The 13183-nt window shown below is 40.1% G+C and overlaps 1 protein-coding gene across 3 annotated transcripts in view; it reads right to left on the bottom strand.

Moving 5' to 3' along the window:
- The window catches only part of TAF15 (TATA-box binding protein associated factor 15), a 37654-nt gene extending 28180 nt beyond the window's left edge, over window positions 1-9474 (bottom strand). For 2 of the 3 annotated variants that reach the window (XM_066263374.1, XM_066263375.1), the window contains exons 1-5: window positions 9344-9474; window positions 2383-2422; window positions 570-618; window positions 403-487; window positions 217-319 (exon numbers count right to left, since the gene is read on the bottom strand). In XM_066263374.1, coding sequence (XP_066119471.1) covers window positions 217-319; window positions 403-487; window positions 570-618; window positions 2383-2422; window positions 9344-9350 — 284 coding nt within the window. In that variant the 5' untranslated portion in view covers window positions 9351-9474. The remainder of the gene's footprint in view (window positions 1-216; window positions 320-402; window positions 488-569; window positions 619-2382; window positions 2423-9343) is intronic. The other variant, XM_066263376.1, reaches the window with a different exon arrangement.
- Between the last annotated feature and the right edge of the window lie 3709 nt (window positions 9475-13183).

The raw sequence follows: 13183 nt of genomic DNA, 5'->3' as shown, positions 1-13183 counted from the left end.
AGGTCCAAATTTCATGTGCATTCATTTACAGCTAAACAATAATTTTACAAATAACGCTGACAATTTTCATATTCTTCATAACACAAAACTCTGAAATTTATATTTCATCAAAACTTTTCTGCAAATATTTAAAGTTATGAGTTCATTGTTAAAACCTGTTTAATATGCAAAGTATTACTTCCACTGCCCAGCACAACCTCAGTACTGTTTCCTTACCCTCCTGATGATTCCGTGTTTTGCTGTCCCTGGTTATTATAAGATTGCTGGCCATATGAACTCTGCTTTTGATTCTCATAACCACCGTAGGACTGTGAATAACCTAAAGATTGGATGGATATACCACTTAGTAAAGATTCTGATTTTTTAATTTGTAAAGTAGCTAATTTAACAAACCAGTCCAACCTGATTGACTTTGTCCATAACCGGAGTAGCTGCCATAGTTCTGTCCATATGAGGAATCAGTAGTTTGCCCATAGCCAGAATAGCTCTGAAATTTAGGTAAATACAAGTTTCATCACCTACTTAAGATAAAAATAACTATGAAGAACACAATTTACATTTTAACCTACTTGTTGTGCTTGTCCATAACCTTGATTGCCTTGACTTCCATAGGAATAACTGTAAAAAAAAAAAATACTACTTGAAAGAAATCTGACAGCATTAACAACTTACTATCTTCATTTTCAATTTTCAACTCAAATACAAGCTTATTTTCTAAGAAACTGTCAACCTGCGTGTCTCTCAAGTCTAAATGCCAAAGACTGCTGAAGACATAAATGAAGTCACTCCCAGACCTTTCGGATGCCAAACATACACCAAAAATATTGCTTTGGCAGTCTGCCACAAATAAAATTTTACCAGAGCTAGAAAATCCCAAGAGAATTATGCTTGGGAGGTAGGGAAGGAGGGAGGGACAATAAAGCAACAAGACCCAAAACAAATATCTGACGCAGAAAAATCATGACTTACAGTACATACTTTAATCAATTTAGCTATGTTTTAACAGATTAATTTCTTCCTACCATTTGCCTTAACTGTGCCTTTAACTTCCTAGAAAAGGCACAGGGTGGCACTCAAAGTTTAATTTCTGTGTCTCGGTAACTAGAGATATGTTTATCTTCAGAGTACAACCATAAAATGAAATTATCTTGTATCCCCATTATCAAAACACAGCCTGGCATGCAGTATGACTGAATAAATGTAACTTCCTCTACATGAAGTGTCTTTAATTTTATAGCATGCAAGCTCTAACAAGTCAGAAACAAACTTTCTGAATATATGTCCCCCAAAATAAAGCATTTGCAAAAAAGTCTTATCATTTTAGAGCTATCAAATGCTAACAGAATTTAAGCTTTACAAAATCTATTTCATCAAATAAACATTTGCTAGTTGCGCCTGACCAGGCGGTAGCACAGTGGATAGAGCATCGAACTGGGATGTGGAGGACCCAAGTTCAAGACTCCGAGGTTACCAGCTTGAGCGCGTGCTCATCTGGTTTGAGCAAAGCTCACCAGCTTGGACCCAAGGTCGCTGGCTCGAGCAAGGGGTTACTCGGTCTGCTGAAGGCCCACGGTCACATATGAGAAAGCAATCAATGAACAACTAGATGTCACAACGAAAAACTGATGATTGATGCTTCTCATCTCTCTCCGTTCCTGTCTGTCTGTCCCTATCTCTCTCTCTCTCTCTCTGACTCTGTCTCTGTAAAAACAAAAAACAAAAACAAAAACATTTGCTAGTTGCCTACTATGAGATTAGCACTATCCTGTGAGAATAAAAAAGTTTAATCAGTTTTCATAAAGTAGATATCTGAGATGCTATCCTGAATATCTCACACTAAACTGCAAAACATTTATAGAGTAAATTGAAGGCTGCATTTCTGATAACCCTAAGAACCCTACTGCATGTAAACATTCACATAAAAAGAGACTTTTTTATTGAGAGTGTAAGGAGTCTTTAAAAAATGCTAAACATTTCTGTTATAGTAATTCTAGAAAATCTGTTCTAAAAATCATATTAGCATATTACATAAATTAAAAAATGAAATGCTTTTTCTGAGAGCCTGTTATATTATAGTTCAATTCCTTAAATCCTGCTAATAATTGTTTATTTTTTAAATTTTTCCAAAGAAAACATCTTTACTATACCTGTGACATTTATTTTAATCTCCAGGGGGCATCTGTATTTACTAATTCAAACAGGCTTCTAGAAAAGGCAATGTTTTATAGCACCTATTTACAAAGGCTATTCCCCCTTGCCAAGCTAATATTTAACTCTTAAGACTTCCAGATACCAATCTCAAGGGGGAAGGCCTAACTAAATTCATTCTTTTTTCTCAGTTTTACACTTTCATGATATTATTAAAATGTATGTATACTTTACCTTTGCTGCTCACTCCCAGACTGACCGTAACTTCCAGAATCTAAAACAACATAAAAAGAATTTTAAATCTGACTGACTTTAGATCTTATAGATGAAATGTGATAAGAAAATGTCATAAAAAGTAACAACAGAAAGGAAAGCTATAAGTTAAAAATATTGTGCAAGGAGAAGTCTGTACAAATATAAATATCTACTGTTTACAGTAACTATAAGATTTAAAAACAACTGCTATACAAATGTGTCCTGATGGTCACAAGAACCAAGTGAATAAATGTGAAATGATCAGTGAAAATTCTATCCTTTTAAGAAAAACTCAAAAGTTCAAGCTCTATTATCTTTATATACAAAAAACAACAACAACAACAAAAAAAACAACCCTGTTAAAACTAACCAGGACAAAAAAAGGGGGAAGATACTCTGACAAGATAAATTACAGGATTACATTTACTGTACTTCCATATCCTCCCCAGCCCAACATACACCATCCCCTTGTGCTGGATTGCCTTGGCTGTCAGCAGCAACAAAAATATCTGTGAAGACTTGGTAAAAGTAGCTGTTAGTTATTTACAACTTTACCAAGCCTTCAAGGTCTTAGCAAACTGATATACCAACTCAGGCAAGATCTACTTCAAGCTTCCTTTTTGGCAGTTAACATCTACCAAAGCAGGAATGAACTGAGTAATATGTCAAAAACAGAAAACAAATTTTTTTCTCAATACTTCAAAATTATGTCATATCAAAAATTTCTGAATAGGCTCTATCTTTTAGGCTTCTCTTTAGAGTCAAATGAATAACCTAAGTTCATCAGTGATGAATAATAGTATTACACAATGTCTAATCACCATACTGTACACCAAAAACTAATACAATGTTGAATATAAACTGTAATTAAAAAATAAAATTTTTTTTAAAGTAATATTAAATGACATGTTTTCAACTGCAAAAACTGACTCAAGAGTCTCAAACTGCAGACCATTAGGCACAATCTCATCCAACTTGAAACAAAATCATTTGTTGGGGTAGTTCTGAAAACCAACCAAAAATCAAATCAGCGACTTTTCCATTCAACTCATATAAAGCTACGATATGAAAACATTACTGTTTAAGTAGGTGACATCAAATTTGTCACTTTTCTGCAGTAGAGAGCCAATCAGACTGAATAAGATGACTTTTCTAAATCCTTAATTATATGAATATTGAATGTGAACCTGGCACAAACTACTTCTACAAATGTGAAAAGGCTACCTGACAAAGAAAAAACTGCATCACTGCCATACCCATAATAAAATGTCTACAGATTTATAGCTAACCAAATAAGGAAAAGATGAAAAGGATATAGACTCTAACTAGACAATACAGACTAGATGCATCAAATAAGGGGGAAAGTTAGCTTGAACCATATCAGAAACCAAAAAGAATAATTAGGAGTGGGAGGATGGGGGACAGGTGTAATGCAAATACTTAAGAAACCATGGTTTACTACATAGGTTAAACTATATCCAAAAGCATGAACGTGATTTCTCTCAGTGACAAGGATGGAGTCCAAGATCTCAGTATCTACCCCTTTGACTCAGGCAAATTTAAAGTGCACAACACATAGGTCATGTAAACCTGGCTCAAATCTAGTATTGAGTCCTTAACTGTAACCCACTAAATTCAGTCCTGAAGTTATCAATCTTCTTTAGCTAGCTGACTTTAAAACTACAGAAGATATAGAAATAAACATATTGACCAGGAAGTCTGACTCTTAGTATAAATACTTGACAAAGTATACATGATTTATAGCATTAGAGAAAATCAGTTTATAAATATTATTTCGGGCATTTCAAACTGCTCATTTTGAGTTCTTGACATTTGAACCTTCTGTCTGGACCCATGAATTATTTAGAAGTGCTTTTATTTCCAAGTGTCTAGAGTTTTGATTCTTTTTGTCTTCTAATTACATTCCATTGCAGCCAGTAAAAGTATTTGTTAGGATTGCTGTTTTTTGCTTTCCCCCTTGGTAAATATTTCACTTGCATAAATGTCCCCTATGTGCTTCAAAAGAACTGTGTATTTTCTAAGTTAAATGAATTCCATAAATCTGTAAGATGATGCTTGTTAGTTCTATTATTCATATTGTTGCTAATGTTTGGTCTGCCCAATCTGTTAATTACATACGGAGGTATGTTTTTAAAACTCCATTTGACTGTAAATCTGGGAGGCTTTTTGGTTTTGCTTTCTATTATTTTGAGGCTATAATTGTTAGGTACCTAAAAGTACAGATTTATATCTTCCCGGTGAATTTCTTTTTAACATTCTCCATACACTATTCTGACTGGTAACAATTTTCCTTTGGTTGTTTTCCTGGTTAATCTTTTTTGATCTCCATACTTTCAAATATTTATTTTAGGCAGATCATTTCTGAACAGCATATATCTAGATCATTTTTTTCCCCAATGTGAAAATCTGTCTTTAAATTGTTTCTGTACTTAGTTACTATGTCACTTAATTTCTGTCCACCAATATTGGACTTTCTATTTACCAGGAATGGTATTTTAATTCCCATTAAACTCTTTTCCTTTTATTTTTACTTTTTCCTGTTACTGCTTTACAGTGACACAATTTCTTTTAATGTCACCATTCATAATTATGTTCAATTTTAATATGCATTCTTGACAAAGTTCAGAATGATCTTCCACCTCTAGAATATAAGAATCTTAATAATGCTAATCACTGCCTTCACCTATTATTTTGCTTTTTCCCCAACCTCTTGCTTCCACATTTAAATCTCTCAATGTAATCATTTTCATCTTCAATAATTTGTTTTATTCACTGTCCTCTACATACTTCCCCTATATTATGTTTCTGCTTCCTACTCCTCCATTCCAGATTTAACTTACTCCATTAATTCTTTCAGCAAAGACCTGAAAGTGGCAGTCTTTCTTAGTCTTATTTTGGTAAAATCAAGGTCAACAGTTATTTTTCCTCTAAATTCCAAGGATCATTTCATTCTTTTCCAGATTCTTAAAAGTTTAAGTCTTATCAATCTTACTGATTCCCTATTTCCTCGAGTAGGTTTGTTATTGATATTTCAATCTGCAGTTTCACATCAATGTATCATCTGCCACTGCTTGAGAAATATTCATCAATTTTATAAAATTATCAGCCATCTATTAATTCTTCCATTTTCTCCCCAAACGGTTATTAAAGTATGACAGTACTTCTCAATCTACTTGCCATGTGTAATATTTCATTTTTTACCTCTACATCCTTTTGAATTGAATTCTGGGTAAATTATATCATACCTGTCTCCTACTTCACTAATTATTTCTTCTGCTAGGTCTATCTACAACTTCTATTTTTTTCCATTTCTAGAAGTTGTACTTGCTTTTTTAAATCTATATGTGGCTTTTCATAACATTTTGGTCTTAGGGTTTTCTTCTTTAAGGTTTTTAATAATTTTAAACATAATATTCACTTTCAGATTATCTATTAGGGGCTCTAGTCCTCACTCATTCTGGTGAATTGTTTCCTAGAATTCTGTAATTTTTTACTGTGATCTTTTCCAAGGCATGTTTTTTTCTATAAGATTCCTTATGACTGTAGTGTAAAATTTTCTCCATAAGTTTTTCATTTGTTTCTTCCAGGAACCCTAAGGTTACTACTACCAATCCATAACCAATTTTTATGTTTTCTTGGTTTAAGGTTCTTGGACCCCATAACTAATTTACATGTACACCCTAATTGTATGAAGCACAGGTTCCAGTTTACAAATTCTCCCCACATTTTTCTCTCAGCGTCCAGACTTTCTTGCTCTTACTCTGGTACAAGCTTTTTCTAATTCATTCTTCCACCAAAAGTATAGTCCTTCAAACATTCAAGTCTTGTGTGTCTTGGTTCCAATACCTGGCTTTAATGGTCTCAAGGCTTCATCTCCTGTCCTTAGTTACTTGGGCAGTAAAATTCAGTTTCTAAATTACGAGTCCTATAACCTCCCTCTCCAGGGCAATCTCCAAGTTAGCTCTGTGCCTATCTTAATAGCTTCTACTTCATTTCTGGCAGTTGCAACCCCCCCTTTTTTTGTTCAGTTCTTACATTTTTAGGTATTTGTAGATCAAGGATTTTCAGGTTATCTTGGTCTGCCTTATTGCCAAAATGACTTTGTATCTTGACTTTGTAATTTTTATATGTATAATTGATATATTTATAATTTTAACTTGAAAGGTATCACATAATTCACATTTGTAAATAGTATGTAAGTGAAAGTCTGACAATATTTATAATTTTGATTTTGATTACATAAGTGCTTATATTTTATTAGGTTTTATAAGTCTGCCCTGTCATACATCTGATGAGTGTCATTTTGATAATCAAACTTAAAGGTGTAGTTTGGAATCTTTAAAGGACTTAACTAAACTTAATTCCATTAGTTGTTCAGGGGGAGTTTACTGTTAAATTTATTAACACCCATCAAAGAACAAATCAAAAGCATTACTCTTATTTTTATACAAAATCAAAGTATTTTATATACATTACAAAATGTATACTATATATGACACTAAGTAGAACTTAAAGATTCTAGCTTTAATTAATTTAGACACAAGCAATTCTTTTATCATTCTTTGCAAACGTGAAAGCCAATTTTGATATTTAAAAAACTGAAATTGGCCTGACCAGGCGGTGGCGCACTGGATAGAACGTCGGGCTGGGATGTGGAAGAACCCAGGTTCAAGACCCCGAGCTCACCAGCTTGAGTGCGGGCTCATCTGGTTTGAGCGAGGCTCACCAGCTTGGACCCAAGGTTGCTAGTTCCAGCAAGGGGTTGCTCAGCCTGCTGAAGGGCCCGCGGTCAAGGCACATGTGAGAAAGCAATCAATGAACAACTAAGGTGTTGCAACGGCACAATGAAAAACTAATGATTGATGCTTCTCATCTCTCTCTGTTCCTGTCTGTCTGTCCCTGTCTATCCCTCTCTCTAACTGTCTCTGTAAAAAATAAATAACAATTAAAAAAACTGAAATTACCAAGTGACAAATATCCGATGTCTTAGTAATCTAAAGATCCGTACTAATGGGTAAACCAGCTCACACACTAATTTGACATATTGAAAATTCTGGATTTTATAAACAATTAACCTCTAAAATGTAACTGTCCACAAAATATACCTACTATAAAATTAAGCCATCATTTTATACCAACAATTATGTTAAAAATCAAGACAGCCCAAGTTTTTAATGAGCACCGTATCCACTGAAAGCTGGTAAATTTTTCTGAGGATTGTAGAATATCCTTTTTTAACCATAGATAGGTTACTTATCCTCCTGAGGGGGTACAGTCTATGAACTTCTGTGCTAAAGAAGCTTTACCATACCTCTTCCCAAATTATGCACCTGGTAAAAGATGGACCAATTTCTACTTTAGGGTAAGAAAATTATCTCGTTTGGGCATGGATTACACAGAAATTTAAAGAAAAGATAAACTCCCTCAAAAGATAAATCTAATGGCTTCCTTACATCAATGTTAATCTCAGGACTGTTCATCATTTTCCTGTCAACCATTCTCGTTATTTTGATTTCTTCTAAGTCTCCTGCTTCTCGTCACATTTCCATCCTTCTGCAAGACTGGATTATTGGGGGACGAGGGGTTGTTTTTAATACCAACAGAACCTCCCTTAAAAAAACGCCAAACGGCCTGACCTGTGGTGGCGCAGTGGATAAAGCGTCGACCTGGAAATGCTGAGGTTGCCGGTTCGAAACCCTGGGCTTGCCTGGTCAAGGCACATATGGGAGTTGATGCTTCCAGCTCCTCCCCCCTTCTCTCTCTCTGTCCTCTCTCTCTCTCTCTCTCTCTCTCCCTCTCTTCTCTAAAAATAAATAAATTAAAAAAAACAAACAAAAAAAAAACGCCAAAGACCACACCAGTCATTTTCATCCCAATCACAGGACTTGAAAGAAATGTTCTCCTGAAAAGTGGCATCTAACGCTCATGATGGTGTCTAACAAGCGCATAGCTGGGTCTCTGCGGCCTGTGGAGCACCCAGCAGAGGACCTTGTGCGCTCAGCTAGGACTGACTGCTAAGTCAAGAGAACATCCATGTTCCAGACATCACATTCTGGCTTAGCAGGACCTAAAGGGCTCTCTTGAGGAGGCCAAGGCCTCTTTTTCTCCTGCACACAACAGGGGGGCGTCTATCAATCGAAGTGCTTCGTGGAAGACTGCTGTTCTTTCTTTAGTCTATGTTTCCAAGTAAATGACACATGTACCTACATGAGCCTGTCGACCACAGAAAAGACTCACTTTCAAGCTTTTGCAGATTAAAAAAAAACCAAACACTGAACAGGAGAAAAGAATGACAAAGAAGGGTGAGAGGCCGCTGGATTTTTATACAAACACCCCTAACTGGAATTCGGCTCGTTCCAACAGAGGGAATGACGGTAAGTAGGATTTCGTGGAAGGCAACGTCCTTCTGAAAGGGCTCCCAGGGCGTCAAGGCCTCCACCTGATGAACGAGAGTCAGAAGGCCCAGCTCCACTTCACGGATGGGGACACTGAGGTAGGAGACGGCGCGACGACTGGCCCGAGGCCTCGCTGAAAGGTCTGAGGCGGAGCGGGGAGCCCCAAGGACCGCTGCTCAGGCTGATGCTTTAATCACGGGCTTCCCCCCGCCCCGTGATGGCGTAGACGGCGTCCGCCCCCCGACTCGCACACCCTCCCCCGAGAACCGCACGTCGCCTCCGCTTCCAAGGGCACAGCTCAGAAACAGGGGCCCGTAGCGCTCCCGCCGTGATTCGCAGACGAAGAGCGTTGGGAACGTGCGTCCCCCAAGTCCAACATGGCGGCGGCTGCGTCCGCGCCCCCACCCCCAGCCTCCCTTAGGGCCGGAGGCTTTTCCTCGGGGCCCTCTGGTGGACGGGAAGATGGCCCAACCCCGCAAGGCCCCTTCTCGCCGCTGCCGCTGCTCCCTAAAGGAATCACCTACCCGACATGACTAACGGCCGCGGCGCAGAGCCCCCACAACCCGCCGAGAACAACGAATACCAGAGCCAGGCGGCGCGGCGGCCGAAGCTGTACTGAGAGGGTGAGAGGGAGCAGCGGCGGGCTGAGCCCGACTGCGGGGTCTCGGCAGCCAATCAGAGGACAGTGGGCGGCACCATGGTGTCGCGGCAGGAGGGGTAGTTCTGTACTAGTACCGGCCTCGAACTCGGAGGACTTCAGACTCCCTCTCTGTTCTCACCTCCGCGGACGGTACCATTATTGAGAGGGAATTGAGAAACGAAAGTACCAACGCCGAGGTCAGGATGGGGGAAGGAAGCTGACGTAGCTCTGGCTCCGTCACCATGTACAGTCCTATTTCCTACTTGATTGGGTCTGATAGAATTTGAGATTTGGGAGCGAAAGAGGAGAGACTTTATAAACAGACCATTAGGTTAGAAGTGACCTTTCTTCCCCTAAAATTTCGAATGGTATGCCCTAGTTCGCTCCGTTTGGGCTGCACACAGCTAGAACCGCCTGGGGGCGTTCAGAGTCGAGCTTCCGAGACTGAAAATCGTGACAAGCTCTGGTACCTGATCGCCTCCTGGTTTGACATTAACTAGTTTGTCAAGTAAGAAATAGACTGTAAGGTAACACTGGAATAAACGTGTGCATTAAAACGAAATCACACACAGCCGGACTTGGAGGATGAGGCGGGATGGGGTGTAGAGCTTTAGTTTTCTGGGCTAGCATAATATCTAATTGTCAGGCACCTCACATGATCTCATTTAACTCTCACCACGGGTTGATGAAATGTTATCCCCATGTTAGAGGAGAAGGCGGGATTCACTTGCTGTGGGTCACACAGCAAATAAATAGCCAATGTGGAATTCAAATCCTCGTAACCAGATGCGTACCACTGTCTGTGGGTTTAACTGTTACTGTACCGCCGAAAGGGAACTAGGACTCTATAGAGTGTGAGCAAAACTGAATGCCCAGGCCCTGGCCAGTTGGCTCGGTGGTAGAGCGTCGGCCTGGCTTGCAGGAGTCCCAGGTTTGATTCCCGGCCGGGGCACACAGGAGAAGCGCCCATTTGCTTCTCCACCCTTCCCCCTCTCCTTCCTCCTCTGTCTCTCTCTTCCCCTCCAGAAGCCGAGGCTTCTTCATTGGAGCAAAGATGGCCCAGGCGCTGAGGATAGTTCTGTGGCCTCTGTCTCAGGCACTAGAATGACTCTGGTTGCAACAGGGCAACGCCCCAGATGGGCGGAGCATCGCCCCCTGGTGGGCATGCCGGGTGGATCCCGGTCAGGCGCATGCGGGAGTCTGTCTGACTGCCTCCCCGTTTCCAGCTTCGGAAAAATGCAAGAAAAAAAAAAAAACTGAATGCCCAGAAAGCACGCAAGGACATTTTCCCCGAGGGCGAGGTGATATCTGAGGCAAACCAAAGGTGGTGAGCAGAAGTTGACCAAATGGAGGAAAGTGCGTTGGACTAGTTGCAAAACAAGTAACGCAATATGTTAAGAATTTACTCGTGAGAGGGTAGAATGCTAGGACAGCAGGCCAGAAAAGTAGCTGAGACCTTGTAAAGTACATGAGAGTCTGTGCTTTACCTTAAAGGCAGTGAGAACCCCTCACTAGAGGATTTTAGAAAAAGATCAGATTTTCACTTTCGGGCTGCCAGACAAAAAAAAAAAAATGTATAAAGATGAAAGGTGCCCCAAAGCAGAAAGACCAATTAGGTAGCAGCCAGTGCAATCATTCTGGTGAGAGATCATAGTGGCCTGGACTTAGGTTGTAGCCATGGAGATGGAGGTAAAGTGAAGAGATCGCTAAGATACTTAGGCAGTAGACTGGGCAAGACCTGGTGACTGATTTGGGTGGAAGAGTCTAGCAGAGGGAAAGAAGTCGGGTGAATGCTGGGTTTCTCACTTGGACAAGTGGACAGATGTTGGTGTCATTCACTGTGATAGGGAATAGGAGGAGGAGAAACAGATTGGGGTGAAGGTGGAACAGTATGTTCAGAATTAATGCCTTCAGGTCAGAAAAAAAGCAGGTCATCTCTTTTCATTATACCAGCAGTAACTGTACCTTCAACTCTGAATGCAGAGGGTCACAGAGCTCTCTAGACAAGTCCAAACATGCAAGGCTAAAAGAATGCACATGCTTGCATGACTAAAAACAATTTAGGCCTTGGCTCGATGGCTCAGTTGACTGGAGCATCATCCTAATGAGCAAAGGTTGAAGGTTCAATCCCTAGTTAGGGCACATGTGGGAACACATTGATGTTTCTGTCTCTCTCATTCTCTCTCCCTCCCTTCCTCTCTCTCTAAAATAAATAAATACATTTAAAATTTTTAGCTGTACAGCCTTAGCTTGGTAGCTCAGTTGATTAAAGTGTCATCCTGATACTCCAAGGTTATGGGTTCGATCCCTGATCAGGGCACATATAAGAATCAACCAATAATGCCTGGCCGGTGGTAACATCGATCTGTGATGCTGAAGTCCCAGGTTTGAAACTGCAAGGTCGCAGCTTGAGCGCGGGTTCATCATGATCCCATGATTGCTGGCTTGAAGCCCAAGGTCGCTGGCTTGAGCCTAAGGTCACTGGCTTGTGTAAGGAGTCACTGGCTGGTCTTGAGCCCCTGGTCAAGGCACTTATGAGAAGCAATCTATGAACAACTAAAGTGACGCAAACCAGAGTTAATGCTTCTCTTCTCTCCACCACCCCCCAAAAAAGAACTGATGAATGCATAAATAAGTGGAACAACAAAACCAATATTTCTCTTTCTCTTTCTCTCCCTCCCTTCTTCTTTCTAAAATCAATCAATAATTTTTTTAATAAAAACAATTTAGCTGTCAGCTTATATATTGAGAAAGGCAACCCAGAGGAGGAAATGAACATGTGCAATAAATAGCATGAGGGAGTTGGGTTATTGGAGGAAGGAGAGACTTCTAGATTGTTCATCTTTTAAATTTTTTTAGAATTAGGTTTTTTTTAATAACAGAAATACAGAAAGTATTGCTCATCATCACTTCCTTAAATTTGTACCACCATTTATTTATTTATTCATTCATGCATGCATACATTCTTCACTCAGCTGCCATCTCCTGACATTTTCCAGGTGCCAGGTCCTGGAAGGCCCTGGAGATAGAAAAATAGGAAACATCATATCCTCTGCCCATAAGGAACTGCAGTCTCATAACAGGGACAGTATATACTTGAGATTCCAATTAACTACTAAACCTGCTCAAATTGGAGGATGCAAAGGGTGCCCTGAAAACACAGAGGAAGAACTCTAGCCAACATGAAGGGTGGAGGAGATATTAAGGAAGGCTTCCTGCCCTGGCCAGTTGGCTTCAGCATTAGCCCAGTAGGTGGAAGTCTTGGGTTCAACTCCTGGTCAGGGCACACAGGAGAAGCTCCCATCTACTTCTCCACCCCTCCTCCTCTCGCTTCTCTCTCTCTCTCTCTCTCTCTCTCTCTCTTCTCCTCCCCTCCTGCAGCCATGACTCAAAATTGGAGCGAGTTGGCCCCAGGTGCTAAGGATGGCTCCATGGCCTCCGTCTCAGGCGTTATAAAATGGCTCCAGATACAAAGGAGCAAAGGCCCTAGATGGACAGAGCATTGCCCTCTAGTGGGCTTGCCTAGTGGATCCTGGTCAGGGAACATGCAGGAGTCTGTCTCTACTTCCCCTCCTCTCACTAAATGAAAAAAAAAAAAGGAAGGCTTCCAGCTGGAGATATACCAAAAGCTGAGTTTGAAGAAAGAACAGGAATTCACCAGGGGGTGTTTATCAGAAACAGCATGCTCCAAACGGAAAGGGTTGTATTTGCAAAGACTGAAAAA

This window comes from Saccopteryx bilineata, chromosome 2 (genome assembly GCF_036850765.1).
Source record: "Saccopteryx bilineata isolate mSacBil1 chromosome 2, mSacBil1_pri_phased_curated, whole genome shotgun sequence".
In the NCBI taxonomy this organism is placed as follows: domain Eukaryota; kingdom Metazoa; phylum Chordata; class Mammalia; order Chiroptera; family Emballonuridae; genus Saccopteryx; species Saccopteryx bilineata.
The sequence above is the reverse complement of the archived record's forward strand: the minus strand, read 5'-3'. Positions and strand labels throughout refer to the sequence as shown.